Source organism: Athalia rosae, chromosome 4 (assembly GCF_917208135.1).
Source record: "Athalia rosae chromosome 4, iyAthRosa1.1, whole genome shotgun sequence".
NCBI lineage: Eukaryota > Metazoa > Arthropoda > Insecta > Hymenoptera > Athaliidae > Athalia > Athalia rosae.
Window position 1 is genome coordinate 12,693,669 of NC_064029.1, and position 27,985 is coordinate 12,721,653.

At 39.1% G+C, this 27,985-nt stretch overlaps 3 protein-coding genes across 6 annotated transcripts; 2 read left to right on the forward strand and 1 right to left on the reverse strand.

Moving 5' to 3' along the window:
* Positions 1–505: 505 nt before the first annotated feature.
* LOC105691189 (histidine decarboxylase) lies at positions 506–9,820 on the forward strand. 2 transcript variants are annotated; one of them, XM_048654875.1, is made up of 15 exons: positions 506–661; positions 3,062–3,094; positions 4,361–4,647; positions 4,777–5,031; positions 5,137–5,280; positions 6,089–6,155; positions 6,257–6,419; positions 6,631–6,701; positions 6,964–6,983; positions 7,175–7,273; positions 7,610–7,830; positions 7,900–8,009; positions 8,319–8,489; positions 8,626–8,702; positions 8,874–9,820. In XM_048654875.1, the coding sequence occupies exons 2-15, from the start codon at positions 3,067–3,069 to the stop codon at positions 8,979–8,981; spliced, it is 1,821 nt and encodes a 606-aa protein (XP_048510832.1). In that variant the 5' UTR covers positions 506–661; positions 3,062–3,066; the 3' UTR covers positions 8,982–9,820. The 2 variants fall into 2 exon arrangements, with proteins under 2 accessions (XP_048510832.1, XP_012264934.2); XM_012409511.2 differs by lacking the exon at positions 506–661 and having other exon boundaries at positions 2,035–3,094; positions 8,874–9,011; positions 9,419–9,820.
* Positions 9,733–15,241, reverse strand: LOC105691188 (structural maintenance of chromosomes protein 5). The gene is made up of 13 exons (XM_012409509.3): positions 14,977–15,241; positions 14,136–14,802; positions 13,489–13,617; positions 13,081–13,288; positions 12,870–13,001; positions 12,229–12,756; positions 11,888–12,017; positions 11,557–11,803; positions 11,039–11,446; positions 10,675–10,902; positions 10,385–10,564; positions 10,187–10,282; positions 9,733–10,008 (listed from the first exon to the last, which is right to left on the reverse strand). The coding sequence occupies exons 1-13, from the start codon at positions 15,033–15,035 to the stop codon at positions 9,853–9,855; spliced, it is 3,168 nt and encodes a 1,055-aa protein (XP_012264932.2). The 5' UTR covers positions 15,036–15,241; the 3' UTR covers positions 9,733–9,852.
* Positions 15,242–15,603: 362 nt separating this feature from the next.
* Positions 15,604–20,361, forward strand: LOC105691207 (hepatoma-derived growth factor-related protein 2). Of its 3 annotated transcripts, none has more exons than XM_012409541.3 (12): positions 15,604–15,831; positions 16,076–16,146; positions 16,228–16,388; positions 16,462–16,673; positions 17,033–17,237; positions 17,387–17,500; positions 17,614–17,962; positions 18,074–18,248; positions 18,452–18,505; positions 18,651–18,716; positions 18,842–18,974; positions 19,127–20,361. In XM_012409541.3, exons 1-12 carry the CDS (start codon positions 15,751–15,753, stop codon positions 19,243–19,245), a joined length of 1,740 nt encoding a protein of 579 aa, XP_012264964.2. In that variant the 5' UTR covers positions 15,604–15,750; the 3' UTR covers positions 19,246–20,361. The 3 variants fall into 3 exon arrangements, with proteins under 3 accessions (XP_012264964.2, XP_012264963.2, XP_012264965.2); XM_012409540.3 differs by having other exon boundaries at positions 15,607–15,831; positions 19,109–20,361; XM_012409542.3 differs by lacking the exon at positions 17,387–17,500 and having other exon boundaries at positions 15,608–15,831; positions 19,109–20,361.
* The last annotated feature ends 7,624 nt before the right edge of the window (positions 20,362–27,985 follow it).

The following is a 27,985-nucleotide window of genomic DNA, read 5'->3' on the forward strand; positions in this document are numbered from 1 at the left end:
TCGCCTTAAAGAGACTTCGCAATTGAAATGATAATTATTATATCGTAACACGGCGAAGCATAGGAAAAAAAAATTTGATGCAGAGTTTCGCGAACTTTTTTCCATTTTTAGTATACGTATCCTGAGGAATAGATTGGATGAAATTAATAAAAAAAAAGGTATCCGCGTATCGAATGATCTTACAATTAGATTGATGATCGCAGAAAAAAGCTCGGTGTTGGGTTTGGCAGAAAATAAATATGCGAATCGTCTCAACGAAACCATTTTGCATCATAAAATGATTCGTTTATTTTTTTTTTAAAACGCAAATACAAACTCCAGAGACAGCTAGTAGTTAGGGATAAAATACGTTTCTCAGGAGACATCAGGATCCACGAGACAGAAACGCTCGGTTTTCTCTTTCTCAAAGTTGAGCTTTGGAAAAGCGCATTGACGCGTGCGCCTCGTTCAGATACTGGCTTGGTATATAAGAGAAGACACTTGTTGAGCAATGCTCATACCGCCGCATCACATCATCCACCGTATATTTTACGATTTACCGTCCAAATTCAACGGAAACCCGGTGCTTTTTGTTGTCAAGTACGACTCCGGAATCTATTGAAAATCCAAACGGCGCTATCGACTCATTTTCTTGCTTCGATTAAGGAAGACCATCGAAAAGGTTAGTCAAATATTTGAACTTGAACATTAAAAGTACGGAAACATATTTGAAGTCGTTTTTCATATCCCAGAGAAATAAAAATAAAATGAAGAATCGGATTAAAAGAAATCCGAACCTCTAATGATCCGTACTGAAAATGTTTTCACATCGTCAGTAGAAAAGATCTTCAGGTTTTATATTCCATGTCATTAGAAATTCGATCGATTGTTTTGCGAGATTTGAAATTTAAGAGTTTCAAGAAACTTTTTACACAGATATGTCTGTATTCAGTTTATTTTCCGAAAATACGGTCGAAAGCTCGGGATACAGGACTGCTCGGCGATCTTGAACTACATTTTCGGACCTTCTCCTTACTATGGTATACCTAAAACTTTATTACAACGTGTCGAGCAGTTGTTCGTTGGTATAACTTCGACAATTGTCTATTTGATATTACTCAAGTAGACAGTTGTTGAAAAATCGAAAGGTTCGTTTTTTATTAATATCAGGATAATTCTTTTTTGGATTACAATTAACTTGGGACACGCCTGACAAAACTTATTCAGTTTGCTGATTCTATAACCATTCCTATAACTAACAATGAGAACTCGTGTTAAGAACATTGCGAATCAGTCAGTCAGCCGTGACTGTCTAGGTCTACCCCGTCCTACCCCGACTTTTCTAATTTCCCGTTTCTGCTTTCATTGTTCTATTGGGCTTGAAACGAAGAAAGCGCGGAAGAAAATGAAGACGGGAACGAGTTATCGGTATTTTTATCGGCAGCATAGATAGTTCGATATATCTATGTCGGCCGGTTTTATTTTTTCTACATTTATTAAAAACCTTATTTCTGACTTACCTATTTCTGACTTTGTAACTTTTATCGACTGCACCGAATGTCGAAAATTTATTCACTCTCATCTGCATGTTTTCTCATAGAATTGATCGATAGATCGTCTTATATCCTTGAACCGTTCAGTCACACGTGTTTCAAATCGGTGTAAACTGTGAAACGGTTGGCGTGTGAAATTCCTACGAGTTCAATTGAATTTTCCAAAAATAAGGGACCCGAGACATGACTGGTGAAAAAATCCAGTCCTGCAAGAAAAAAAGAAGTGGTTAGAAAAGTTAACGAAACGTAGAAAGGTGATTATACAAGCAGCTGACCGGGGTACATTGGCCCGTGATGTTTAGTGGCATTCGCTGTTTCGGAAATGAAATTAGAAACTATCCCCGTCCCGCCGTCCCGCCTTGTTGAAATCACAACCGAAGTCGACCGTTAAAGTTGACCTTAAAACAATCGGAGGTTGCGTTTCAAATGTACAAGCGACACGAGTATGAATGACAAAAAATAGGAAAATCAGAAATCGGTTATCAGAATTACTTTCCAAAAGACAACGGCTGGCGTTCGCTTATGTCAGATGCTCAACTTTATACAATAAGTCTGAACATATCAACACTTGTGAGTCTTCTTAGGAAGATGTTGACTAGGCATATGGCTATGCCCACTTGGTTTTACATTAGGGAAACCATCTGAAAGTAGCTGGACTGTATTACGGAACGCGTATTTTTACATTATGAACAATCACCGGTTATAATAACGGTTATTCGATCGATTCGCTGCAACATGCACCTCGTGCCTATCGGAACCGCCCACCCTCTCTTCCTTCAACATTTTATGCGAAATTACCCCGTGAACTATGCGCGGATTTACAGAAGGTCAACCGCTGATAGACCTCGGTGCGAAGCTCTCGCGAATACGAAGAAAAAAAAAATGAACAAATAAAAAGTTCGCTTTCATCTCGACTCTCGGACTTTTTCGATCCAAGACTTTTGCTGACCGAACAAACTTTTTGAGGAATCTGCTGTTCGGGCGGATTGAAAATTCGTTACTCATGTACGGCTGGTCGCAGGTACATTCAATTGCGATTGTTAAGGGCGGTGAATGGGTACTGCCAATGGAAAGGTGGGGATGGGTATGCGTGTGTACTTATATTTCTATAAAAAGTATTCAGTTCTAGGGCATGACGAGCCTTGTGACACTAGCCTAATAAGCTCGAGAGAATGACTATCGGTCGATGAGAATCCATACAAGTATTTCGCTTCGCTTTCTTCCCCCAGGAAACTCGGAAACTTCTCAACTTATAGGCGTTATTCGCTGATTCGCTTGCATCCGCGGGCGTCAGTTCATTTCATACGCTCGAATCGCGTCAGCGACGTTGGGAATTGTCGTTAAAAACAATTTTTCCAAAATAAACTTAAACGATCTCGACATTCCGACTAATGCGCGTCAAACGTTGCGACCGAAACTTCGAAATCTGGGTCTTATGATTTCTTATACGTATACCTGAGAGATTCGAAAAGTAATTCCACCGCAGTTAAAAATAGTCGAGGAATAACACGAAGGACTTTGTGTTACAGCGAAAATGGATCTCGACGATTATCGCAGACATGGTGAGTACTAAATTTCTCTCAAACCAAGTTCAACTATACGTCTGCAGACTTCTTCTCCAACACAGAATATTTCACGGTAAATAAGAATTCGTTATCGGCAGACAATTTTACCCTAAGAAATCCGGAAATCCTTTGGATTTAGTGACGACGTTGTAAGCCAATAAGGGACATCGGGGGCGCCGTTTATCCAGCGGCATCTATAAAACACATGCCGATTGAAATAAAATAAAATATAGTTTAAACGGTACGAACAGAAGCTATACTGTAAAAATAGCTTCCAATAAAGTCAAATCAGAGACACACACGTAAACTCATCGGATAAACATTCGCACACACGCACACACACACATATATACGGGAGGAAACTGTGAAGGAAAAGCTGGAAACTCCTGCAGGAGCCGATCAAACTGAAAAGACTATATCAATAAGATACGACGTACGAACTCTTGCCTGAGATAGGCCAGTCCTGTTTTATGGAGGAACTTCTATTTATTCTACATCGGTTTGCGAAACGCTGCAGTTGTTTCTCGCTTTCGTCCTTACTGGGATAAATTCCAGCTGCAATTTTACAAGACGTTTCACAAGACAATTTTTTGAACGCGAGGCGTTTTTAAGCATCATCGATCGATCGACGCTCGTTCGTAAGAAGAGGCTAAAACTTTGAAGAAAAAAAACGCACATCCCGATTCGTAAAAATAACGTGAGCCCAACGTCCAATTGTAGGATTTGAACGAAATATGAAAAGCTCACAAGTTCTCGAGTCTTCAGATTCAACCTGGTTTCGTGAGTGAAGTTACTGGGCTCTATGATTCAGTTCGTAGCTACAATAGAAATCGTTTAAAAACACAGTAGAGTGTAACTCCGTTAGAGCGTCGATCGCGAGTGTTTCAAAGAATAAATAACTCGCACTGTTAAATGTCTGCAAAAAGTGATTACCGTTTGTCTAAACACTGTCCTTTGCTTTGATTGCGCAAACTATTGTACAAATTGAACATTCTTTCAAGTCAAAAACCGACTCTTAATTCCAAAATCAAACAACTCATGAATAATTTTCCCGGCACAACGTACAGATGAAACAAAAAGTTTCGATATCTTTGTCGGAGTTACCGTGTCATACGAACAAAATTAACCCAATCAACGAAAAGTTTCAATGATTCTTTTTTTTTTCATTGATTCAACGAACGATTCATCTCTCGTCGGATGCGACATTTTAATTCTTCAAATGAAATATTTCTCCGAGTATGAAATTGACGACTCTGTGAGCAGGTAAAGAGATGGTGGACTACATCGCGGATTATCTCGAGACCGTAAGGTCCCGTCGCGTTTATCCGTCCGTCTCACCTGGCTACCTTCGTACCATGCTGCCCGCGTCAGCTCCCGTGGAAGGCGAATCATTCGAGGCTATAATCGGAGACGTTGAAACCTGCATTATGCCGGGAATAACTCACTGGCAAAGCCCTCACATGCACGCTTATTTTCCCGCGCTCAATTCGCCCGCCAGTTTACTCGCTGATATGCTCGCCGATGCTATTAACTGCTTGGGATTTACCTGGGTGAGAATACGATCGACGGTTTATATCAGATTTTGTTCTCGACGAGTGTCTAACGTATTCACTATGTTTACGCCACGTGAGAGAAAAAAAAAAAAAGAAAAAACGAAAATGATTGGAGATTTTATACAGGCGTCGAGCCCGGCATGTACGGAATTGGAGATGATCGTGATGAACTGGTTAGGGAAAATGATAGCTTTACCGGAAGAGTTCTTGCACTCGCCCGAGCGTTCAGGGGGAGGTGTAATTCAGACAACAGCAAGCGAGGCGACATTGGTGTGTCTATTAGCGGCTAGGACCAGGGCGATTAAGGACCATCAGCAAACCGACCCGGAAGCCACCGCGAGCGACATAAACGCGAGACTTGTCGGCTACTGTTCCGATCAGGTGAAATTTTTTTTCATTATAACAAGAAGCTATTACCGAGGATATGTGGTCTACATAATTGTTAGAAATTTTTTCAACGGTCCATATCTTTCGTTTTAATTTTAGGCGCATTCGAGCGTTGAAAAAGCTGCTCTTATTGGCCTCGTGCGGATGCACTACGTGGAATCAGATGATAATCTCAGCATGAGGGGGGATAAATTAGCCAACGCTTTGGACTCCGATCGGAAGGCTGGACTCATCCCATTTTTTGTAAGTATTCAATTGGAACGTGTGAGAAATAGAAAATCAGTTAAACCGTGTTGATGAAAACTTTTCATCCTTCATGAGACCTAATACCCCAATTATTTCATCATCTTTACTCAAAGGGAACTTTTCGATTTTCAGTCATTTCTTCGTGTCTTCTATCGTTTTGGTAAATCTTAGGAATTCAACGAAAACTCGGAGAAAATAAATGAAAAAACAAAAAAGGCAAAGTTCGGCTGTTCTAAAAATACACATGCTTCGCTCAATATTCCTAAAGATTAATATTTTTCTAAACTGTTCGTACTGACTTTTTCAAGATCTCTGAAATTTTTCTAAAGTCCCTCTCTGCGGAAGATTATTTTTCATTAAATTTTTACCGAATACTGCAGAGTTAGTTGATTTTCAACCGTTCCTGTTAGAAGTGGAAGGGATCGATGTGTAGCCGATGAAGAAGAAGCAATCTTCTTACTCTCGCGTTGCGTCCCAATCCTTCGGTCCAATTAATATCGTCTTATTGTTATTTTTGTTCTGCTGCGAGAACTCGCTCGTATTATATTCTCGGCTGTTGCATTCTTCACAGATAGTTGGTCCCTTAGGGATGTACGTATAGGTAAATACTTAAGCTTCCAGCTACTGTTGTGTTTCAACCACATACTCATTACTTAGAAGCAGATATCCCTTCCATCTGTTATAGTAATATACCGAGGAGGTCCTGCATTTTATTACATCCTACTCGCGTCGGATAAAATTATTTTATAGATCAAATGAAACGATTAATTAACCAACAGTTAAAACTTGTAGAATTTTTTCCTAGGTTTGCGCGACATTGGGTACCACCGGGGCATGTTCATTTGATAATCTTAAAGAGATTGGTCCCATCTGTAAGTACAGTATAAATCGGAGACATTGTATTAAAGAATCGAACATTGATGAACGTTAATATTTTCATTGTTTTGGTCTTATCTTTTTTTTTCTCCGCAAGGTGTGAAGAACGGACTTTGGCTGCACATCGACGCTGCTTACGCCGGCAGCGCCTTCGTTTGCCCGGAATTCAGGTCTTGGCTTCAAGGAATCGAATATACCGATTCATTTGCTTTTAACCCGAGTAAATGGTTGATGGTACACTTCGATTGCACCGCGATGTGGTATGATGATGTTTATGTCAGAGAGCAATTGATGTTAGATTTTCGAGAACTGTTGATACACAGAAGAAGCAAAAATAATGAAGAAAGGGATCTAGATAATAAAGAAATAGACGCAATGCTTTATAGTTGCGATAGCGATTTCGGATTTTCAATTTTTATATCCTAAACAGAATTTCAGAATATCTGGTACAATGTTAAAAATAAATTTCAGGGTGAAGAGCAGCCAAGCGTTGCACCGAACTTTCAACGTAGATCCGTTGTACTTAAAGCACGAGAATTCAGGTAATTTTTTCCATCTAAAAAGAAAAAGATATCTAACTTTGTCTTCTACTGCACATAATGACGCTAATCTCTTCCTGATTCTTCTCTTCCATTAATAGAATATGAATATTTTGGGTGGTCGATTTTCGTTTTAATATAATCATCAAATTTCTGCAATAATTTCGAAAATATTCCCCTAATTCACCTGGTGCTTCAAATCACCCTATTTGATAATACGACAGTAGAAGTTTGCCACAATCTAACAAAAAAATTGAATTTCCAGGCCTTGCTATTGATTACATGGTGAGTTCTAACCGAGAATGAGGAATGGAACTTTAACACTTTCGAATCAAGAATAACAAATCTTGCGCGCAATATGCCTAATATTTATCAAACGCAGATAATATTTTTTTTTTTGCTTTTCAACAAGAGAGAATGTTACTCGATCGCTGAAATTGTGGGTTACAAAAATGAAAAAAGTATAATATTTTCAGCACTGGCAAATACCGTTGTCCAAAAGGTTTAGAGCGCTCAAACTTTGGTTCGTGTTGAGGAACTTCGGTATTACCGGACTTCAGAAACATATACGTGAGGTATTTTTTTCCCATTGTAATGGGTGTTTTTTTTTTATTAATAATGACTATAGTTATTAAGTCTTCACTGTAAGAGTTGATAATACTATTCTTTCATTTTCTTGATAAAAAATGAACTCATTATAAGTAATTGTCAGTTCATTCCACATCAGAGACATATGTTATGAGAATATTTCAAGTCCGAAAACTTTGGCATTTGACGAACAGTCAGCTCGTCAATATTTTCTGTATGGAAAAAGCGAATTCTTCACATGATCACTCTAAATTTCATCCATATCAAAGGCCTATAATTGGATATACTACCCTATTGTCATTAAAACAACCCTTTTCTTCTAGGGTGTCAGATTGGCGCAGAAATTTGAGGCGCTTGTCTTAGCTGATAATCGCTTCGAGATCCCAGCCCCTAGACATCTCGGAATGGTGGTTTTTCGCCTCAAAGGCGACAATTCGCTGACGGAATGCTTGCTGAAGAGAATGAACTCCAGAGGACGAGTTCATTGCGTACCCGCTGCTCTTCATGGAAAATACGTGATTAGATTTACCGTCACGTCAACGCGGTATGTTTTTCCACGTGTGAAAAAAGAAAAAATTGAAAAGATCATTCATCTTAAAAATTTGGACTTTAGAACTACTGGAGACGATATATTGAGGGATTGGACAGAAATTCGAGGTACGGCGTCTGAAATACTTGGAGCGCTGAACGGATCACCGGCGAGAATAAAAGTATCCCTAGCAGGTAATTTTTAAGTATTTCTAGGTGTACGATTATCGTTAACTGCATGTGTATCTGCATATATTTTCGGCTTTGAAATAAAAATGCATGTTTCAACAGACTAAGCGTATTAGTTTCTGTTTTCTACACTTGTGATGACGGTGAAATAATTTTCCGATCGAGGGAGACAAGGTTTGCGATATTATGCCCCTGACACTAGCTCGATGACCTTGTTTTGCATCACCGCTAAACGAAAGAATCGTTCAAATTTGTAAATTATAATATAGCCGAGGAAAGATTCGTCATTCCATCCGAATAATTTTTGATTTGCAGAAACTCGACAGAAGAACGAAGCTTTTGGATCTAGTCTTTTACTAGCAAATTCTCCGATGTCCCCCAAAATAGTAAATGGCAGTTTTGCAGCCATATATGATACAGCAGATATATTCAACGAGTGTATGAAAACCTTTGGACGAAACCCTTCCGAAGGCACGGACAGTCCAGGTAATTTGACAAAAATAAACTTATTGATATTTAGATCTTATTTATGTCATTCATCGTACAACCTGAGAGAATTTCTAACAATTATGCAAAATCCAATTGTTTGGCCTTTCACAAGAATACTTTCTCTACGTTTCAGCGATGCGACGACGCATTAAAGGCATACTAATGTCAGGCAAACAATTTTCTTTAGACTCTCGCATGGACTTAGTTAAGGTAAGAAAATACAAGATTGACTTTTTGAATTTTCATCATGCGCCCCCTCAAACCATTTTTTATATATTCTGATGGGTTTGAGGAGGTGCACCGTTAAAATCCAACTATGACCTTTGTAGTTAACACTGTACTATACATACTGAGAATTCCACTTAAAATCATTGCTTACAGGGTATCGAGACCTGTTGCAGACCAATTGCAGATTCGCCGGAGCTACCACAAATGAAAGAAGACGAAGACTCCACTGGGAGTCAAAACATCCGCCACGCCACAAAATAAATTTAAAAAAGTTAAAGATTTGTGAATGTGGTGAGTAGCACGTAGAACCGGGTGAGATGACTAATTTACATTAACTAAATTGACTAAATTACACATAGGTAACTGTACAATTTAAGCAGAAACAAATTCGTTCGTCTAGTGGTTTTAAATCGGCAAATTATGAAATTATCATTAATTTTTTCCTCAGTCGATTAACAATTCGGCTCATTATCATTTCCAATAGGTACTACTAATACAGGTGACGTCTTGCTTTCAACACAACATTAATGTCGGAAATTTCTTATTTCCATTTTCTTGAATCATTAGGTAATTTTGAGACAACTTATTTTTAAAATATTCTCAATACCTGATTGGGAATCTGAAAACATAAATCATTCAATGTCTTCTTATCTATGAATCAGATCACTTGTCCACAAATTTTCGTTTTATAATTCCAGAAGATCTGGCCAAGTAATCTACCGTTTCAGAACAGAACAGGCTATAGAACAGAAGCAACTGCATTACTATGCATTGAGAACGTAAATAAATTATCGAATATTATTGAGATTAATATATATATATATATATTGCATTTTTCAATTCACTAATAAATTGAAACCGAGCCGATATGCTGCTATAAAAAAATATCATGTGCGCGCATGTACACAACTAGAAATCTAAGTTTACCGATGCTTTTTTGCAATTTTAATAATTACTGAAAACGTTATCTAAAATCTGAGAATGTAAACAGAATAAATGTATAGCAACCAACTAGAAATGGATATTCAGGCTTATATTGTTGGAAAATAATAATCATGATAATGGCGAGCTACACAACCAATAAACCAACCGATACCATACTTCAAACTGACTTCTTCCATCGATTAGTTAATCATGTGATCCTCTTCTCATCGTTATCTCTGTGATTTTTGTATGCTATTTTTTGGCAGTATTCATTCATATCAAAGTCCTGATGCGAGATTGAGAATGGGCCATTGAACACGCAGTGGACGATGGCAGTTTCTGTGTACAAAAGGTTGGGCAGAAGCTGCAAAGAAGCATTTTGGTATCTATCAGGTAACGTGAAATTGGAGGTATTACAGCATGAAGTACCACGGTTATATTTCTTACAATATCACCAACGTACCTTAAGGCTTGCAAGTTTCGATAGGATTAGGTTTCTACAATTCTGAATTATAAACGAATTCGCGATTTTTTTAAATTACCTTTGGTGTAAGTAGAAAGTACTGCGATCCATTAGGTTTTCCGGTGATGCTTACGATCAGCTCGAATACTCGCCGTTCATTGGTTGCGTCCATACCCTGTGAATGTAAATAGTCTTCAATTCTCTAAATATAGCTCATGAAAAACCAAATGTGAATTTCGTTATGGTACTGATTGTAACTATTGGATAAGATTTTCACCTGATTAATTTCATCAACGCAACGAAACGGAACCACAGACAATTCTTGTAGGGCAATCATATATACTGCGGTAGAAACGGCTCTTTCTCCTCCACTCTGATGATGGCGGGTCAGTTCTTGTAATTCGTCGGTATCGCGAAACTTCACTTTGATTTTAAGTCCATATTGCTCAAAATCCAACTATAGAGAAATTGTACAAAAAGTTAAGCCCCCCTTTCTGAAAAACCTGTACATTCTGTCTATTATTCAATAAAATGACATCGACATTAAACATAATAATTGTCACGTACAATGTTATCACCGTAATGCAACGAAACTTCTCCAGCACAGTTCATGTTGGCGAGATATGAACTGAAGTTCTCGTTTATTTGATCTACAAATTGACTGAGCAATGGCATCCACATACCACGGATTCTTTCCATCTCTTCAATGATAATGCGTAGTTCGGTTGATTTTGTGACGATATCTTCCTTTAATCTCGCCACATCAACTTTTACTTTTTCGAAGTCGTTTATTACCTATTACAATTTGAAGAAAATTTTACGTCAAGCACGAACTTTCAAACAGTAAAGTTGACAATAAGGCACTATGATGTATATCACATTGTAATTTAGAAATTGACCGAAACCACAATTCAACTTTTTTTTGGCTTACGTTATCTCCGTCTGGCATATCGGACAAACAAAATACTTTTGCATTCAACATTTTCAATTGTTCATTTATCTCATCTATAGATGGTGGTAGTTTTGAGAACGCTTTATTCAATTTTTCAAAAGCTTGATGCTCAGGTCCCACGTTATTTGTACTATTCAACGCATCTTCGTACATTCTTTTTGCCTCGGCCTTCAGTGGTTGTAACTCAGTTTCAAAGTTTTGAACGATACTTTCGGCTCTATCGCATTTCGCTTTCATCTCACAATATTCTTTCTGACGAAGCTTCAGAGATTGTTCAAGCAGTCTTCTTTCCAACTTTGCATAGGCACAGCTCTCGTTACATGTTATGTACAGTTCTAATGCTGTGTTATACACTTCATACGCTTTCACTTGCAGCTGTATAGTGTCCTGTAATAGTCAAATACATTGAACTTGGAATTAATCGAATAAAAGTAGGTGTTTGCCTTGGGTTGCAAGGACAAAAAATTGATTTTATTAAATAACTTGAAACTACTCACATTGATTTGCTTCTTAGTTTCTCGTTCGATTTGTTCAATACTCGTTCTCTCAGTCTGTAGATCATTTATTTTTTGTTTAATTATTATAATTCTAGTTCTAACATTTTTAATTCGTTCAATGCGGTTCTGACATTCTCCTCTTTGGACCCTAAACTCTTCCATTTTAGCCTCAGCCTCCTTAAGTTCTTCCTTTTTCTTATTAACCATCTGTGCTGCTAGTATTCTATTGTCATTTAATGACAACAGTCTGTAAATTCCCAAATACAACTCATATGGAGTCCCATAAAATTGTAACAAAAATGATCATTCAAATCACAAATATCTTGCTCACCTAGCTCGGATCCCACCTAGTTTGCTAGTATCAATAATGATCGAGAGAGTCCCATTGCCCCCAACTCGTGATATTCTGGTGGATTTTTCCCCGGTATATTTTGACACAGAAACATAATATGCGTTTTGTTCTACAACACATTGGGATATTTTGTTAGTTGTGGGATGTTATATACTAAGGAATAGCTGATTAGACCTTCTGACCAATTTCTAACACAGATACCAGAATTGAAACATTGAAAATTGATACATTTAAAATCAGCGCACTGGTCGCTTAAAACGCTCTACAAACAAGCAGCCTGATCTGCACTTCAAATACATCATTTTACTAAAAATACTCACCACTGTAGAAGCATGATAATGAATTGGGAAGGTAGTCGATATTCTGTTCCACATTTTGATTCCCTATTGGTATGTTATTAATCCGGTACATCGATACAAGATATTTGAGTATTGTTTGTGGAGCATCGATCAGCGAGCTCAAGTAATGCTCAAAGCCGTATTGCGCAATACTTTCAATTGGTATTCTAGGACTCATATTAACACGCTTATCAGGATCTGAGTGGACACAGTTGATCTGAAGCCTCTGCTGATCTCTTAGATACGTCATTAGCATATTCATATCCTGTTTGTTCTCACAAACAAAAGCACATAGATCACGACTTGGAACAACAGACTCAAAATACTTGGAATACTTTGCACTTTTGACGTTTATTTTTAGCAGCATTGGTTCGTGGATAATTTGGGAAAATTTATCAGCATTTCCTCTCAACCACATAACACCCTTGTATGCATCTGCACTCATCTGTCTCAATAATGCCAATCGTTGCTTTTCCACACCTTCCACGGATTGTAGCTCTGCCTCTTGAACTGAAAATGAACATCAACATGCTTGATAAGCTCTCAACACTTCGTTAAAATCTATTATTTTGCGTTTTGCTATTTCTACAATGACAGAGCTATGGAGTATTGAAAATACTTACTTCGTATTTCTCTTATAATTTTTTCTTCTTCTTGTGTATGTTGATATATTTGGTTGGTAATCTGATTTATTAAATTCCTCTGTTGCTCAATGAGTGGTAATACGAGTCTTTGTTTCTTAGTTAAACTTTCCTCTAAAATGACAAAGGTATTGTGATCAAAACACGACGTCCTGAAAGTTACTCGCAAAAGTATTCACTCAAAAGGTCTTACCATCTCCAAACTCTCTCATAATAATTTCTAAATCATTTTCGAGTTTGCTTTTTTGCTGCTGAGCTGCAGCTATCTCTTGTTCATAAGTTGCTTCTGCTTGTATCTTTTGTGTATGAGTTCTCTGGATTTCTCGAATTTTTTCTTCATACCCACCAATAGACTCCACTATTTTTCTCAGGGTGCGAGCTTCAGCCTGGGTCTGACTTGTCTGAAAACAAGAAAAATGTACACATTGTTTGTCACATATTTTTATTTCAAACAATTATTAATCTTATATTAATTATATATTTCATATCTCTCTCAGCTACTGTTACTGTTCGAAACTAACATTTAACTAGTTGCAACGAACTGCAACAGATTTTCTTTCGATCTGAAGCACAGACACGTACTCTGAGGGTCAACACTTACTTTTGAACTGACTTCATGATCAACAGCGTTAGCTTTGGACTTTGCTGCATTAATGATTTTCTCAATAGGTTTCATGTCTTTACGTAATTTGTTCATATCTTTCATTGCTTCATCACGCATCTTCTTTGCCTAGAGTGAATGATGACAAATTTGAAAAATATGAATTTCCTGTTAGACAATGTGTGAAGATTTGCACAAATAATTCCTCATGACCAATGACTATATTCAACATTAACTCAATTTTTCAGCGATTATAACAAGAAAAGAGAATAGTGCAGCCAGGAAATTTGAGTGATATGCTAATAGAATAGTAATCGGACCCTTGTAGATCACATACTAGTCTCCTGATTTTATGGTTGAGTTGGCACAACCCACAATTTTGTATAAATTGATATTCAAGAGCCTAATTACAAACTATTCAAACTATACCAGTTTGGTTATGAGTACAAAAATAATTATTCTAATCTGACTGAAGTCATCTCTGTATGTGCCATCCAAATATTTTAACGCAGTGGATTATTTTAAGCCAAATCAAGCAATTTTACTGATCCAGTTATCAATGACTGCAACATTTGCATATCTCAAAGCTCAGACGAATTCAAGAAATTGCTACATTTAGCTATCGAAGTATGGATGTAACAACTTACTTGAACCAACCGTTCACGACTTACGTCGTACAAAAGCCATGCCTTTTTTTGTTTGAGGCAAGTGATTTTTTTTTTTATTGCAGTTCTTTCTTTTATACCACTTACAATTTCTTCTAATCTTTCATGGGTTTGAATTTTTTGTCCTAGCAGATTCTCTTTATTGGTGACCAGTTCTTGCAACTCAATGTGTTGCTTTCTATGTTCTTTCAATGTGTGATGATACTCCAGGAGCATAGGATCACCTACAGATTTTTCAGTGTTTTCTAGTAGTTCTTGAGCATTCATTTTTGAAAAATCCTGTACCTTGTCTTGTGGCAAAAACTGACACAAATTACTGACTTGAATATTGAGACTCTTTGTCAGAGCTTCTATTTCTTTTGAAGTAACTGTTTTGTCATTCAACATCCATGTGGTATGACCATCAGTTGTGAATATCCTGCTTATAACATAGTTCTCCTTCCCAGGATTATTCAATTCTATTTCTATTTTTGCCTTCAAACAACCAGATTTCACATAGTCTCCCACATTTCGAGCTCTGCCTATTACATTTGGCTTGCCGCCCAAACCGAGTACTATAGCGCATACGATCGTAGATTTTCCCGTGCCATTGGGCCCGATTATGACGTTTAAGTTACGCCCTGGTTTGATCACTGCATTATCATATGTCCTGAAAAACACACATAGTTTACGCCAGTGCCATAAATTTGTAATGTCTTGCAATCATATGAATCCTACAGAGCATCCTAAAATTACATGAATTTAGAAGAGTAGAAGATCCAGGAATATACAATGAACTGCTGTTCAATATATCTATGCTGCTACACACATTTGGTAAACTTACACAAAATTTTCGACTCGTATCGAAATGATCGTGCCTGTTTCCACGTTGCTGTGATCCATAATTACAGAACGCAAGGTTAAAACATCAATACTTGAAACCCCGAGGAGCAAGAGTAATAAATACAATTTTTGCTCCAGGATACGATGTACGTACTTCAGGACAACGATTTCAAACACAGCACATTGACAGGACAGATCCTTAATTTCTCACACCAGCATCAACGAGTTCAGACTTGTATTCGTTGACCAGCATTTTGAGCAGAATGCGCGCGAACCAATTCCTCAATAGTCATTTGAGTGTAGAACGATCAACGGAACGATATCAGTGGAGCGAATTCAAGCCTGCGCACGACCGTGGTCACATGATTGCCTTTTACAATAATTTTTATGTGAACAAATATCTGTCTTGAAACCAGTAATGCCTACAAATCGTCGAAATATCCGAACATTGATCATCGTATCATTTTCGAGAAATTGAAGTGACCTACCAGATTAATCTTCAGTATGCTTTCTGACTGATAAAGATATTACTGATGCTTCTTTTTGTGTTCAACACAATCTTCAGGGGTTCTCATTCTATGCCAGGGAACATGGAGCGGCGTCGTGTTGTGTGTAGTTTCTTGGTGCTTTAGTTCAGCATCTGGTTTTCGGTGAAGAGTGCCTCTGGGTACCGCGAAACGAAATGTTCTTTGTAAATTGATCGAGTTGTTGACGTGCTGTGTTTAATTTGAATGAATTAAAAGGCTCTTATTTGTCTGAGAGGTGAATATTAACCATGGTAAAGCTGCAGAGAAAATTTATTGCTGGGGATAAGGTGTTTGCCAAAGTTCGAGGTTACCCACCATGGCCAGCTAGAGTGAGTTTATTTTTGAAATTTTTCATCTTACATGATTCTATTTTGAACCTAAAAACTACTTTCCATTTATCGCTATTTACTTGAAAATATAATTTTATGATGATGTCGCAATCGTATCCAACGCGTCTACATTTTTTACTATTTTCAATTACACATCGCAACGCCATTTTACTCTTTAGCCTTGGTATTAGTGTGGTATTAGTTATGAGATGATGGGTTGATCAAACAACTATGCTTCTTGCAGATCGAGAGTATAACAGATGGAAATACCAAGAATGCAAAATATAAGGTTTTTTTTTATGGAACTGGAGAAACGTGAGTGACACCATCTGATATTGAGAATATAATATCACAATATCAATTGGATTCTTCATGTGTCTTGCAATTACATTTCAGCGCTGTCTGTAAAGTGGATGAATTATTTGGTTACGTGGAAAACAAGGCAAAATTTGGGAAACCACTAAAAAGAAAATATTTTCATGAGGGTCTGCAACAGCTTGAGAACGAGCTTGCAAGTACTGGTGATATTCCTACCCACAATTTTTCTGAACCTCAAGGTTTGAATTTCGATTTTTTATTTCGTTTAAAAAAGCAAAATTTTGTATTAATGTTCTATTTCAACACAACTAGATGATCCATCTTTGACCGCTGAAGAAGCATCTATCACACTTGAGGAAAGTGATCTTGCGGACCCGCTAGCATTAGTGAACGCAACCGACAGTGACACAGAAGGTGGCCCACTAATAATTGATGAAGGTGAAAAAAAGAAGGCTGTGAAAAGAAAGGCGCCCACGACGCCATTAACATCCAACATAAATCCATCAACGCCCTCCAGTAATCAGGTTGGATTTTTGTGAAATATTAATATTGGTTCTTTGAGTGTTTTAAATTATATTTGATAGCTATAATATGAGAGACAATTTATTCATAGCTAAAAGGACTTAGATTTGTGGTGTGTCTTGTGATTTTGTGACTGAAAATGTGTGTAATCGATGGGTATCCATTTAATTTTGAAAATAACAGCTAGAAATATAATGCTGCTTAATGGAGCCCCAATAATAATTCCGGAAGTGCCGATGTATCTTTTTCAAGTATAGAAGATGCATGCGATTATTCCATACAGTAAACAGATTCTTACAGATACAAATATTTGGTAAAGGTTTAGTCTTAAAAAGCTTCATTGATCGTATCTTTGTAACAGGATCCACCAGACATGAAAAAAAAACGTGGAGGTCGGGGTAAAGGTACACCTATCCTTACTGGAGATACAGCCAAGCATGACAGCTTACTTGGTATTCAAGATGACGATGTTCCTGGTAAGGAAGTGGTTAGTCGAAGCGGCAGAAAAATCAAGCCTAAACGGTTCGCTGACTTCTCAAGTGGGGATAAAGATAATGAGAAATATGGTAATTATGTTGCAAGATTATTGGATACATGCTCAATTGCTCGGTTTATTACAGTTTTTCACAACGCGCGAATAAGATAAAAATTATGTTCATGACATGAGCCAAGGTTATTCCACTTCGGTTCTTATGAATCATGAAATTCGTTTCAGATAATTCAGTTAGCCCTAGAGCCTCAGCTAAAAGCAAATCTGAAGATGCAATTACAAAAGAACTGTCTCCATCGAGAGATTCAAATAAAGCTAATAGAAATAATGATCTGGAAAGTAAGTTTAGTATAACCATCATTCGTGTAATTTCGTCGCGACATTACTGGTCAGCCAGAAATCCTTTTTGAGTTTTACTTGTTGATCTTTAACAATAAGTTTCAAAATTGCAGGAAAACTAGATGACTCCACTACTATGGAAACAGATGGGGAATCTTTTTCTACCACAAAATGTGCAGAAACCCCAAATCGTTTTTTGTTGGCTCGTACTTTTGCCGGCGAATACGTAGGTATTAAATTGGACGTGGATAGACCAAAATCATTCGAAAATGAAGACGCTCGAGTACAATGGGACCGGGCAAAGGCTAAAACTGCTATGAAGTTAAAAACACAATTGGAAAGTGGCTCCATTCTACCCGAACAAGTTAAAGATGCTTTGGATTTCAACGTACACGTTGATGGCGATGAGAAAGAAATATCATCCAAGAATGCCGTACTGCAGGACAAAAAATATAGATTAAGGTAGGGAGTGAATTGATGGATCATACAAACTTAAATATTCATAGCATTGAATTTTCTCTTGCGCATATTTAGATTAAAAATGATTTATTGTTTGGAATAATTTTGTTTCAGGTGGCTACGGATTGAATCCCAGCTATTACAATTGGATGCCCAAATCAAGTCAAACCTTGGCTTAGATAGAGCAGATACTGACAAATGTTTACATGCAATGGACGACATGCTCGCGCTCCCAATCGATCCTCTGATGCTCAAGAAACATCCACAGATTGTTGAAACTGTCCGAAGGGTGAGATTTTATACATTTTTAATTCTTCTGATCCACTATGAGTGAAACGGTACTTTTTGTTTCTGAGTTGCACGTTATAATCTTTGAGTGCTAAAGGTACAATGGTTGTATGTTTTTCAACACGCTGAGTTCTTTGTGAAAATTAAAGATGACCTACTGACGGATTTGACTGTAAATATATTAATTTTATTCTTGTATTTCAGTTGCGGAGGTACATTGGTAACTTGGCTGAGTGGAAGCTCAATGAAGACGAAGCGGTGAGTATTTCGATACTGTTACCAAATAATTCCGGCTGTCAGTGGCAAATTGACGATATAGTCTTGCAGTAACATTAGACCATTGCTTATTGAAAACTATTAGTTTAGAAAGCGACTTCAGACACACTTTTCTCTTCTCTTACAGTCTATCTTCAAACAGAAAGCTGAACAGATTAAACAGAAGGCTGAACACATATACAACAAATTTGAGGTAAACTAATGCACAATTGTCAGTAGCCACAACTCAATTTTGATAAACCCCATGAAGGTTTTACCAGATTTCCGCAGATCAAATGAGTCCTGACTTCTTTTAAAATATGTCCATCTTTTGTTCAGGCAATGTTTACCATATCTGGAGGGCAGACTTTCTGGCAATCATTTTCTGATCAGGTAGACCACTTCAAAGAATTGACAAAAGACATGCCAGAAGAAAAAATGTTTTCGCTTATGGCCGATCCTTCTCGCCCTGGTAATTCGCAGTTTTACTGTTTGTTGAATAGTCTTTGCAGTTGAGGTTCTGGTGGATTGTGTTCAGATATTTATGAATAGTTATTAACTTTTTGACGGTTTCGATCGTATGATCTGGTAATGATTTCTTTACAGAGAAAGCTTTTCCTTTAGAATCAACATCAGATATTGCCTATGACCCAACCGAGGGGTCTACCGATACAGGACTGGACGAAGAAGCAGACTCTGAACCTGTAACAAGTCCCGCTGCAATGGAATCCGATGAAAAGTAACATCAGGCACGGCAGACAGTTGCCACTCACAACAGCATTCGTTACTATGATGAGATCATTCTATGTTGTCCATATGGAAGAGCAGAAAAGTTAGAATGTTTTGAACGCAATGTTCTTTCGAGAGAAGCAAGTAGACTGGTTTTAATAGACATAAATTAACCAGAATAATGCCTTTTGTCAGTACATCGTAACATTTATTACCTAAATGATTGAAAGAAAAAATACTGCTCTTAGTTCAAGTTTTCTTTTCAAAATATCGAAGATTGTCAGTTTGTTTGAAGCACCTTCAGATGCTGCCAAAGAATATGAGTTTTTCTAACAGAATACAAATCACATTAAAGTCTTGCAGTGTCTCACAATAATATTGTTATATGCATATTTTAATTGCCTACATCTTTTGGACAGTTATGAGGAGCTAATATAAATGAGACTTTCGATTTTATGAATAACAAGAAAAAAAATGCTACCAAGAATTCTGTCTGCACCTAGATAGAACCAATCCCTGTTCAGAAAACTCCCAAATTTGCACCAAAAGGGATTTGTTGAGTATCGCATATAACGAATCAAGAGTCGCAGGTTAGCATATTGTATATTTTTTGGCATCATCTGAAATAGGCAACTTTCGTGGATAAATTCTTCACTCTAGTTTTACCCTACACTTTAAAGGGACTGTAAGTCTGTACTTTATACTTATGTTTTACTATACCATGATCGTTGAAGGCATATTGTACAACTTCGCTGACGCTCATAAGTCTTTCTCCGAGCAATAGGGGGGTAGTTCTTGGGATCATGTGAGCATCATTCGTCAAAATTTCCAAAATATTGGAAAAAGCCGAATTTGAAGGAAAAAAAAACTGACGGGCTTTCGGAGCGTATTGAAGGAAATGATCAAGAACATGAATATACCGCAACATCTTATTCATTTGTTTATTACCGTTCAGTTTATTATACCTATACATATACATTGAGTATAGTAGATGTAGTTTCTATGTTTTCAGTGATTTAAGGGAAAAATTATTTTACAAAAAGTTAAAAATAAAAATCTTTCCGAATATCACATTTGGAAATGCTTATTTCAATTGTAATGATATTTTGAATAAAAAATGTTAAAGTCAACGCAGTTGATCCTGTACTCAATCCACGCTGAGAAATGTGCTGACTATGGACTTTGGTGTTTTTACACCCTGAAATCTCAAAGAATCGCTCGAAATACTAACAAAGACTAGTCTGGTGTTTTTACACCCTGGAATCGGACGATTTCGAAAGATTTTGGAGTTAGAAAACACCAAAGACTGTAAACTTATTTTGTTAGTCAATATTTCGAGCGATTCTTCGGGAGTTCGCGGTGTAGAAAATGGGCCAAGTAATTCGTTATCCTAAATTAAACAAGATATCGCCAATTCATCGACCTAAGATGTTAAAAATCAAAGATACCTGGACTGGCCTTATTACTAGCTAAATTTGCACGACGTCTTCGTGTTCGTTGCATATTTCAACCTCACTAAGCGTCCCGGAATGATTTTTCCTCATACTTTACCTCTTGCCGCAAGAAAAAGCCATTGCATCCTCATTGAGAGCGACATCGATGGTAGCGTTGAGTGTAGATAGGTATAGGAGGTGAAGCTACGGGCGAGGGGCTTGACTAACCTGAGACGGCAGGGGGAGAAAGGTTCCGGAACCAACCACCGAGAGACGCTAGTAGGTATCTTGGAGCGTTCAGTGAAGACACTCAAATCCGCGGATCCCACACGCACGAGTAGCTTGGCGGTTGGTGAGTTTGACCTGTCTGGGACTGTAGGTGTGATATCGCACGAGCGACAGTCGAGAGATGAGATCCTTGCCCGCGCCGCCATGTCTAGTTCGCAAGTCCGAAAACGTAAAAATTCTTGTTACTGCAGATTAAAATAGATGCAAGAGCTCATTGGATTTTTAATGACATCTGTAAAAACGTGAAAAAATCTGGAACACATACATAAACAATTACAAAAGTCATAAACAATTAAAACTTCCAGAAAACAGAGGTCCATCAGTTATTTTGCAGATTTCTAAAAAAACATCAACGTTGAAGAAATTTCGGAAAAAAATTTCTTGAACAAGAAAAAAATATCTACTTCTGGAACTTCATTTCTATCATTAATACTTTTCATTTAATGTGGAAGATAGGGCTCCGCCTGGTAAACGCTGTGCGGTATCGCTGCTTTCAAACCGGTCGTTGCACGTAATTGTTAAATAAGTAATTTTTTTAGAATTTTCGTTTACATTCCAAGTCGGACGATTGTCATACAAGAGCTCCTCAAATTCCGCTTCCTGGAGACCTCTTGATACTATACTTAATGAGGTCATCAACTTGGTGTTTTTTTAATTGTGATAATCTATCCTTTCAATTCATATTGACTTTGTTTCATGAATGAATAATTTATTAAAAACAATCGCCAGATGCGTTGACATTTTGTTGGTATGCCAGACGAAATATCCTGTCAATTATGAACAAGATTAGGGGTCGATAGTCTTCGGCAATGCAGCCCTTCTTGTACAGGATCCAGGAAAGAGGGGAACAAATGTCATAAAGTTCAATATTTGTATACATTTGTATATTATATAAATGTAATTCTGATTACCAATAAATCGTATACATAATTGCATGAAGAATTCATTAATCCTAATCTGTCCATGCTCAATACAAAAATAAATACTGCTGGAGGGAAATAGTTATTGTTGTTATATCCTTCCTTTATTCATATTTGCGATACCATATTCAGCTTCGAAAATTAATACGATTCTAATTTTTTACCACTATCGGTTACTACATAATTATCAGTAATTAACAGTAGTCAATCTATATCTTTATCTATAATTTACAAAGGGGCCTCGAATGGATTTTGCGGAGCGGATATCTGGATTTCTTGGATTTGCCGGAAAAAACACTTGCGCAGCAACGGATATGTTCCGCGCATTTTCCGCAACACGCATTCGTAAATGCGGATCAGAAAAGATTGAATGCGAATGCTCTTCGGGAAACGTACGAAGTTCTTAGTGAACCGGATCAGGAATTGGCGCTCGGAAACCGAGACATTCCAGATGGAGACGACGAAATTGAGAGCTCAATTATCGAGGTAATACGTGATAAAATTGATTTTAGTGCATCGCAACACATGCGCAAGTGTGTGGTTCGGATATTGCACAACTTTTATGAACTCGCGAATTGAAATTTCCATAACTCCTGATTTTTCATTCCTTTCTTTTCAATTTTGTATTTCAATTATTTCATGCTACAGTAGAACAATAGGCCCTGGTTCATTAATTCTCGAGTAATAGTTGTTTTCGTCTACTTGTCCAAATATTGGTAATTCCCTCTGTTAAGCTTTCCAGCTTTTATATCTAGCCGAACACCTGCAAAATATTGAAGATTAATTAAAATACTGGTATAGTTCAACATGTGACATGGTTCAAATAAAATTCATTGATTGTGAGTGCAAGTCTGTGAAATTCTTATCTCCGTTACATACAATCAGATCATATACACGACCGACCTACGTGTGACCCACTGCCACCTGACGAGATCATATCCCTAAAAGAAAAATTGAACTCCATAATGGGAAAATATCGCTATGAAAGGCGTAAAGCAGCGGGCCGCGTAAGCTCACAAGAAAGAGGAACGATCGAGAACAGCTGTCACGCGGTATAGGAAAATATGTGATGGGTCTTCCTCAGATTTTCATAGAGATTCAGGACTTTTAATATCTATTGAACCGATAAAGTTAGCGAAAAATCATAGGAGACCTTTTTTGTAAAGCGTTAAATTTCCTACGGCACGGGTTAATATCAAAATTAAGGGATGAAATTTGAAAGGCATTTTTTTTTTTATATATTTTGAACGGATTTAGGACTATCGTCAAAAATAATTCAAACATACCCAAAACAAGGACCACCCTAATACATAGTGAAGTTAATACAAAGCTATTGATTTGTTTTATTGTTTTTCAAGCAATTCAAGGGTATTTCTTTGCTGATTTCTCCCGTGTTACAACTGGCAGCGAAGGTTACAGCTTTGCCAGTGCTATGCTATAACTGACGGTAATTACAAGGACTTCAGGTTGCGAATCATGTCCCCAATCCTAATTTGATCTTAGGATGCAAATTGCAGATTGCAGGCCACCTCAAAAAAGACAAGTGTATGCATGATGAATTATTCATGAAGAGACTGTGGCGGTACTATAGCGGAAACTAACAAGTAAGTTGCGGAAACGTGATAGCGGTATGGGCACGAGCGGTAAGCGAAGGGACAGATCAACTGTGCAACTGTCTGTTGTCAACAAGAGCACGAGCGGTAATGCTCGCATCCAATAAGGGATGAGCAGCGGTAAGAGAGGATAGTGCGATATATAATAGGTGACGAGAGAATTACAACAGCGGTAAGTTGATGACAGACGTCATAAGAAAGCATGAAGCGTAATTAACAGTGCTAAGAAAAATTCAGAAGCACCAGCGATATTTTGAGCGGTATGATTCGGTAATGGACAGCGGCAAGTGAAAATAAAATTATTTTAAGGAACAGCGGTAATGTTAGAGTGGTCCGAATAGCACATAGCTGTGAGATCTCGCGGTAAGCGTAACAAAAGAATTAAAGCGAGAATGTTGACAGAAGGCCGAACGATCGAGCGAGCTAGATCATGTGTGCGGAAATTTTAAAGGGCGATACTGTTTTCGAGTGACAGCAGTGAGCGACAATAAAATTTGGAACAAGCGAAGCGATAAAGTGCGGCGGAAAAAAAATAGTACGGACTGAGTAAAATTTGTGGGAGGGACAGCGATAAACCATAGTAGAATTCGTACCTGAAAAGAGATAACCGGGAACGAAAGAAGTGGTACGCACTGCGTGAACATTTTCTCTTTGTAATTGAGGCGGTAAGGTACAGGGAAAATCTTGAAGCGGTAATGGTGAAGGTTAAAGCGGTAATGGTAACAAGTTAAAGCGGTACTGGCAAAATGTTAAAGCGGTAATGGTAACAAGTTAAAGCGGTAATGGTAACAAGTTAAAGCGGTAATTAAAGCGATAGGGGCCTAAACGCAGTTTTTTTCACTCGCGGAAGTTGCGGGGGCGGTGCATGTAGGACCATTCGTCGTGGCCTACGTTGCCGTAATAGGTCGGGTGCGGTCCCGGTGTGGAGTGCTCCGCGTCCCACAGGCCCAGGTAGTAGGGGCAGTCGCTGCACTTCACCCCTGCCAAGCCGCACCGATAGCAGTAGGAGAAAATCGGCTTCCCGCGGTGTGGGCACTCCCGGTGGGTGATGCCCAAAATGATGGCAACACCAGCAGGCACCGAACGGCGCGTGGCGGAGGTAATCTGGAGGACTGTTATCCTGCGGGTGGCGAGCGGCGGCGTGCCGTCTTTGCACTCGCGGGCGCCCTGAAGCGCTGTCCCGGAGCGTAGGGGTATCGGGCATGGGTCCGGCGTAGGAGGCTCCAGAGGTGGTGCCGACGGGGTGGTATCCGAAGGGTGGTGATGGACCTCGTGGCGGTGGGGAGACAACAGCGGTAACGTCTGTGAGGCTGGATAGAGCATCAGGCACGTGGTTTAAAGCGCCTTTGCGGTAAACTATTTTGAAATCGTATCCCAGCAATTCTAAAGACCAGCGCGCGAGTCTCCCGGTGGGGTTTTTACAATTATGCAGCCATTGCAGGCTACTGTGATCCGTGATGACAGAGAATCTATACCCCTCGATATACGCGCGGAATCGGATCTTGTCCTGTCCTCGGCGAATCGTGCTCAGGAGGTGGAACCTGACTACGGACGTCCTGCGTTTCACCTGCGGGGATCGCACTAGGGCTCTGAACCGACATGGACGGCGAAGCCGTTAACGTGGCGGATCCGGGACGCTCGGTATGGCGGGAATGTAGTACCTGAATGGAACTTTCATCCAGCTCTACTGGTTCCGACGAAGAACCGTCCTCGAGCCTATCTTTTGCCGACATGGAGGCAGGTGCTTGTCGAAACGACTGGATTACTTTTTCGCGGAGTTCAGGGATAGTTCCTTGGTTCGATAAAAAACGTTGGCGGACGACGGATCGTAACGCAAGTTCGGACAGTAAATAAACCCACTCGTAGTCTCTATGTGGCATAAGCCGTAAATAAAAGGTCGGTCAGTACCGGTTCGGACTAGAAATTGGCGGCGTTAATCCTTCATTGCGACAATATCAAAACAAACGGCAGGTTTCGCGGCGTAACAACACCGATTGACCGATCAACGGACTCGAGACTCAACAGAGGATGCGTTATTAGCAACAGTTTTTCACTCAAGTCAAGCTCTTCATGCGGTAATCCTAAATATTTCTATGGCGGGTTTTTCTGGGTTCGAACGAACTCCAGCGTCAAAACGGTTGGGCAAATTTTTAATTTTACAGTGTGATAACCAAAATCTCGAAATTGCGAGCTCGTACCTGAACAGCCAAAATTTTATAACGGTTACCCGACAAGACAACTAAGGTTTATTGCCGTAAATGAACGGAGAAGTTAAGCGGAAAAGTTAGCGGAATAGAACCTGCGGACTCCGATATTCAGCACCCTCGTGGCCCCACGTTGGGCGCCATTTTGCAACGGAATTTTTATATTAAGTGGCGCGAAACCAACGTGGTGCGGTAACAAAAAATGCCAAATCTAAGTAAAAGGGGTGTTAATCACAAGTTGCCGATTTAAACCTGAATACAACTTTTGAAAGAAAAATAAAACCCAAGAAAATGCAAAAATTTGACGCCGGGAGGGCAGCCCGTCGAGAGGAGGAGCTACGGGCGGAGATACGCAAATTGAGAGGCGCGTTGGAGGAACGAACATCTGAATCTGCAGCGCTAAAGGCGAAGATATGCGAATTGAAAACCGCCCTAGAAGAACGAAGACCAGAGGCTCAGGTAGAGGCCGAAGCCGAAGCCGCCGCTCCGGTCCCTCAGGCGATCGCCGCTCCGGTCCCAGAGCCAATCGCCCGGCCCCACGTTGGGCGCCATTTTGCAACGTGATTTTTAGTATAAGTCGGAATCTTCTAATCCGTTACCCTACGGCGTCCCTGTGGTCCTCCTCCGACGAACGGATTGTTGGGCGCTAGACGCGAATGCGTCGTTTCTAAGTAATCCTCACTTACTCAAAAAAACTCAAGATATCGATTGAACTTTTTTTTCAATCGTGACAAACGAAATCAAACTAAATCGCAGATAATCGAATAACTTAGATATAGGAGAACCGAGGGACGACGGACACAAACTCGGCTAGCTCAATTGAACCGAGGAAATGGTAGAGGGGCTGGGCTGTAAGGTGCTAAATTTCAAGGTTCGTATGCGGGCGAAAATGATTAACTCCAAACAACAGAAAACTCCTTCAATGAGATTTCTCCCGTGTATTACAAAAGCGGTAGATAAAGTTTACAGCGGGATCGACAACAATTAGAGGTCAAGCAGTACAATTATTAGCAAAGCATTACAGTCATGAATAGCGGTAAGCGGTAACAGATTTCAGGCGATAATTACAGCGGTAATGCGACGATAGGCGGTATTCTCAGCAGAGGGCTGAGATGCGTAACTGACGGCGATATTCGTCGCGGAATTTACAGCTGTAATCAAATATATTGCGGTAAGCCTGAAGATATCGTAATCCTAACTTATTCTAATGCAACTGCATTCAGCCAAAACGGTATTAACCCCTGGGAGTTCAAACGTGACACTTTCTAAGATATTCTATTCTACCATGCACAGCGATACAGTTGATAAATTCGTCTAAAAATCAGTGCATCATTCATTATGAGAACTACTATAACATGCGGTAAGGTTCTGATCAAATCAGCGAAAGGGTACAAAGATAAGCAAAGATAAGCAAAGATATTCAAATAGTATTAGCGGAAATAGATCAGAAATAAAGATATTTTCAGAGAATCACGAAGTCGCTCCTCAGAGTCAAAGATAAATGAACCAAATCACGGGCCCTTAATCGGCCCGCTACACAACAAAATACTCTTTCAGAGACGCTTCGGATTTCGTATAGCACCAGAGTAATAGACCTTACCTTAAATGCAGAGATAGACGAGTAGAACAGAGAAAAAAGTACAAGAGAAAAGCAGATAGATCACAGATATGTAACTTAAGCGATAGCGGTAACTCAGCGGTAAAGGAAAACAACGTCCGACGTTAATGGTAGCTGAACACAGAAGAAGGAATCGATCTTGATCTTGATCCTCGTAGACGGTGGTTCTTCTCTTCCTTGTCCTCCGGTATGGTGGGGGAGAACAATTAGGCAATACCATTGGTCATCCATCACACGTGATTTTGGCTGTAAGATTCGGGGCGACTCGTCAGTCGTCGGGAACTTAGGTGTTGACGGAGAGTAGCGAGACGTATGCACTATGCTGCTCTCTTTTCCTCTCGTGCAGCAAATGTGGAACTCAGTACGGTAATTGTAGTATTTGCAGGCGAGAACTTGCTGCGTATGTCATGCGGTGTAGGTGCGTTATTTGGGCTTCTCCCTGGTGCGGTAGACTCTCGACCTTCCGGCCCTAGCTAGAAGAACACCACAGGTGGAAGGTTCACCAGAAACCAGCAATCAGCTGTGGCACGGGGAGACCTGAGAATGTTGCGCTCATCCTGATCCTCCTCCAGACGTCGTGGGTTGCTATGCTCACCCATCGACACGACGGTTACTTCCCTTTGGGTTGCGATACTATCATAGGCCTTTCTGAGGGCCAATATGACGTCGGAACCGGAG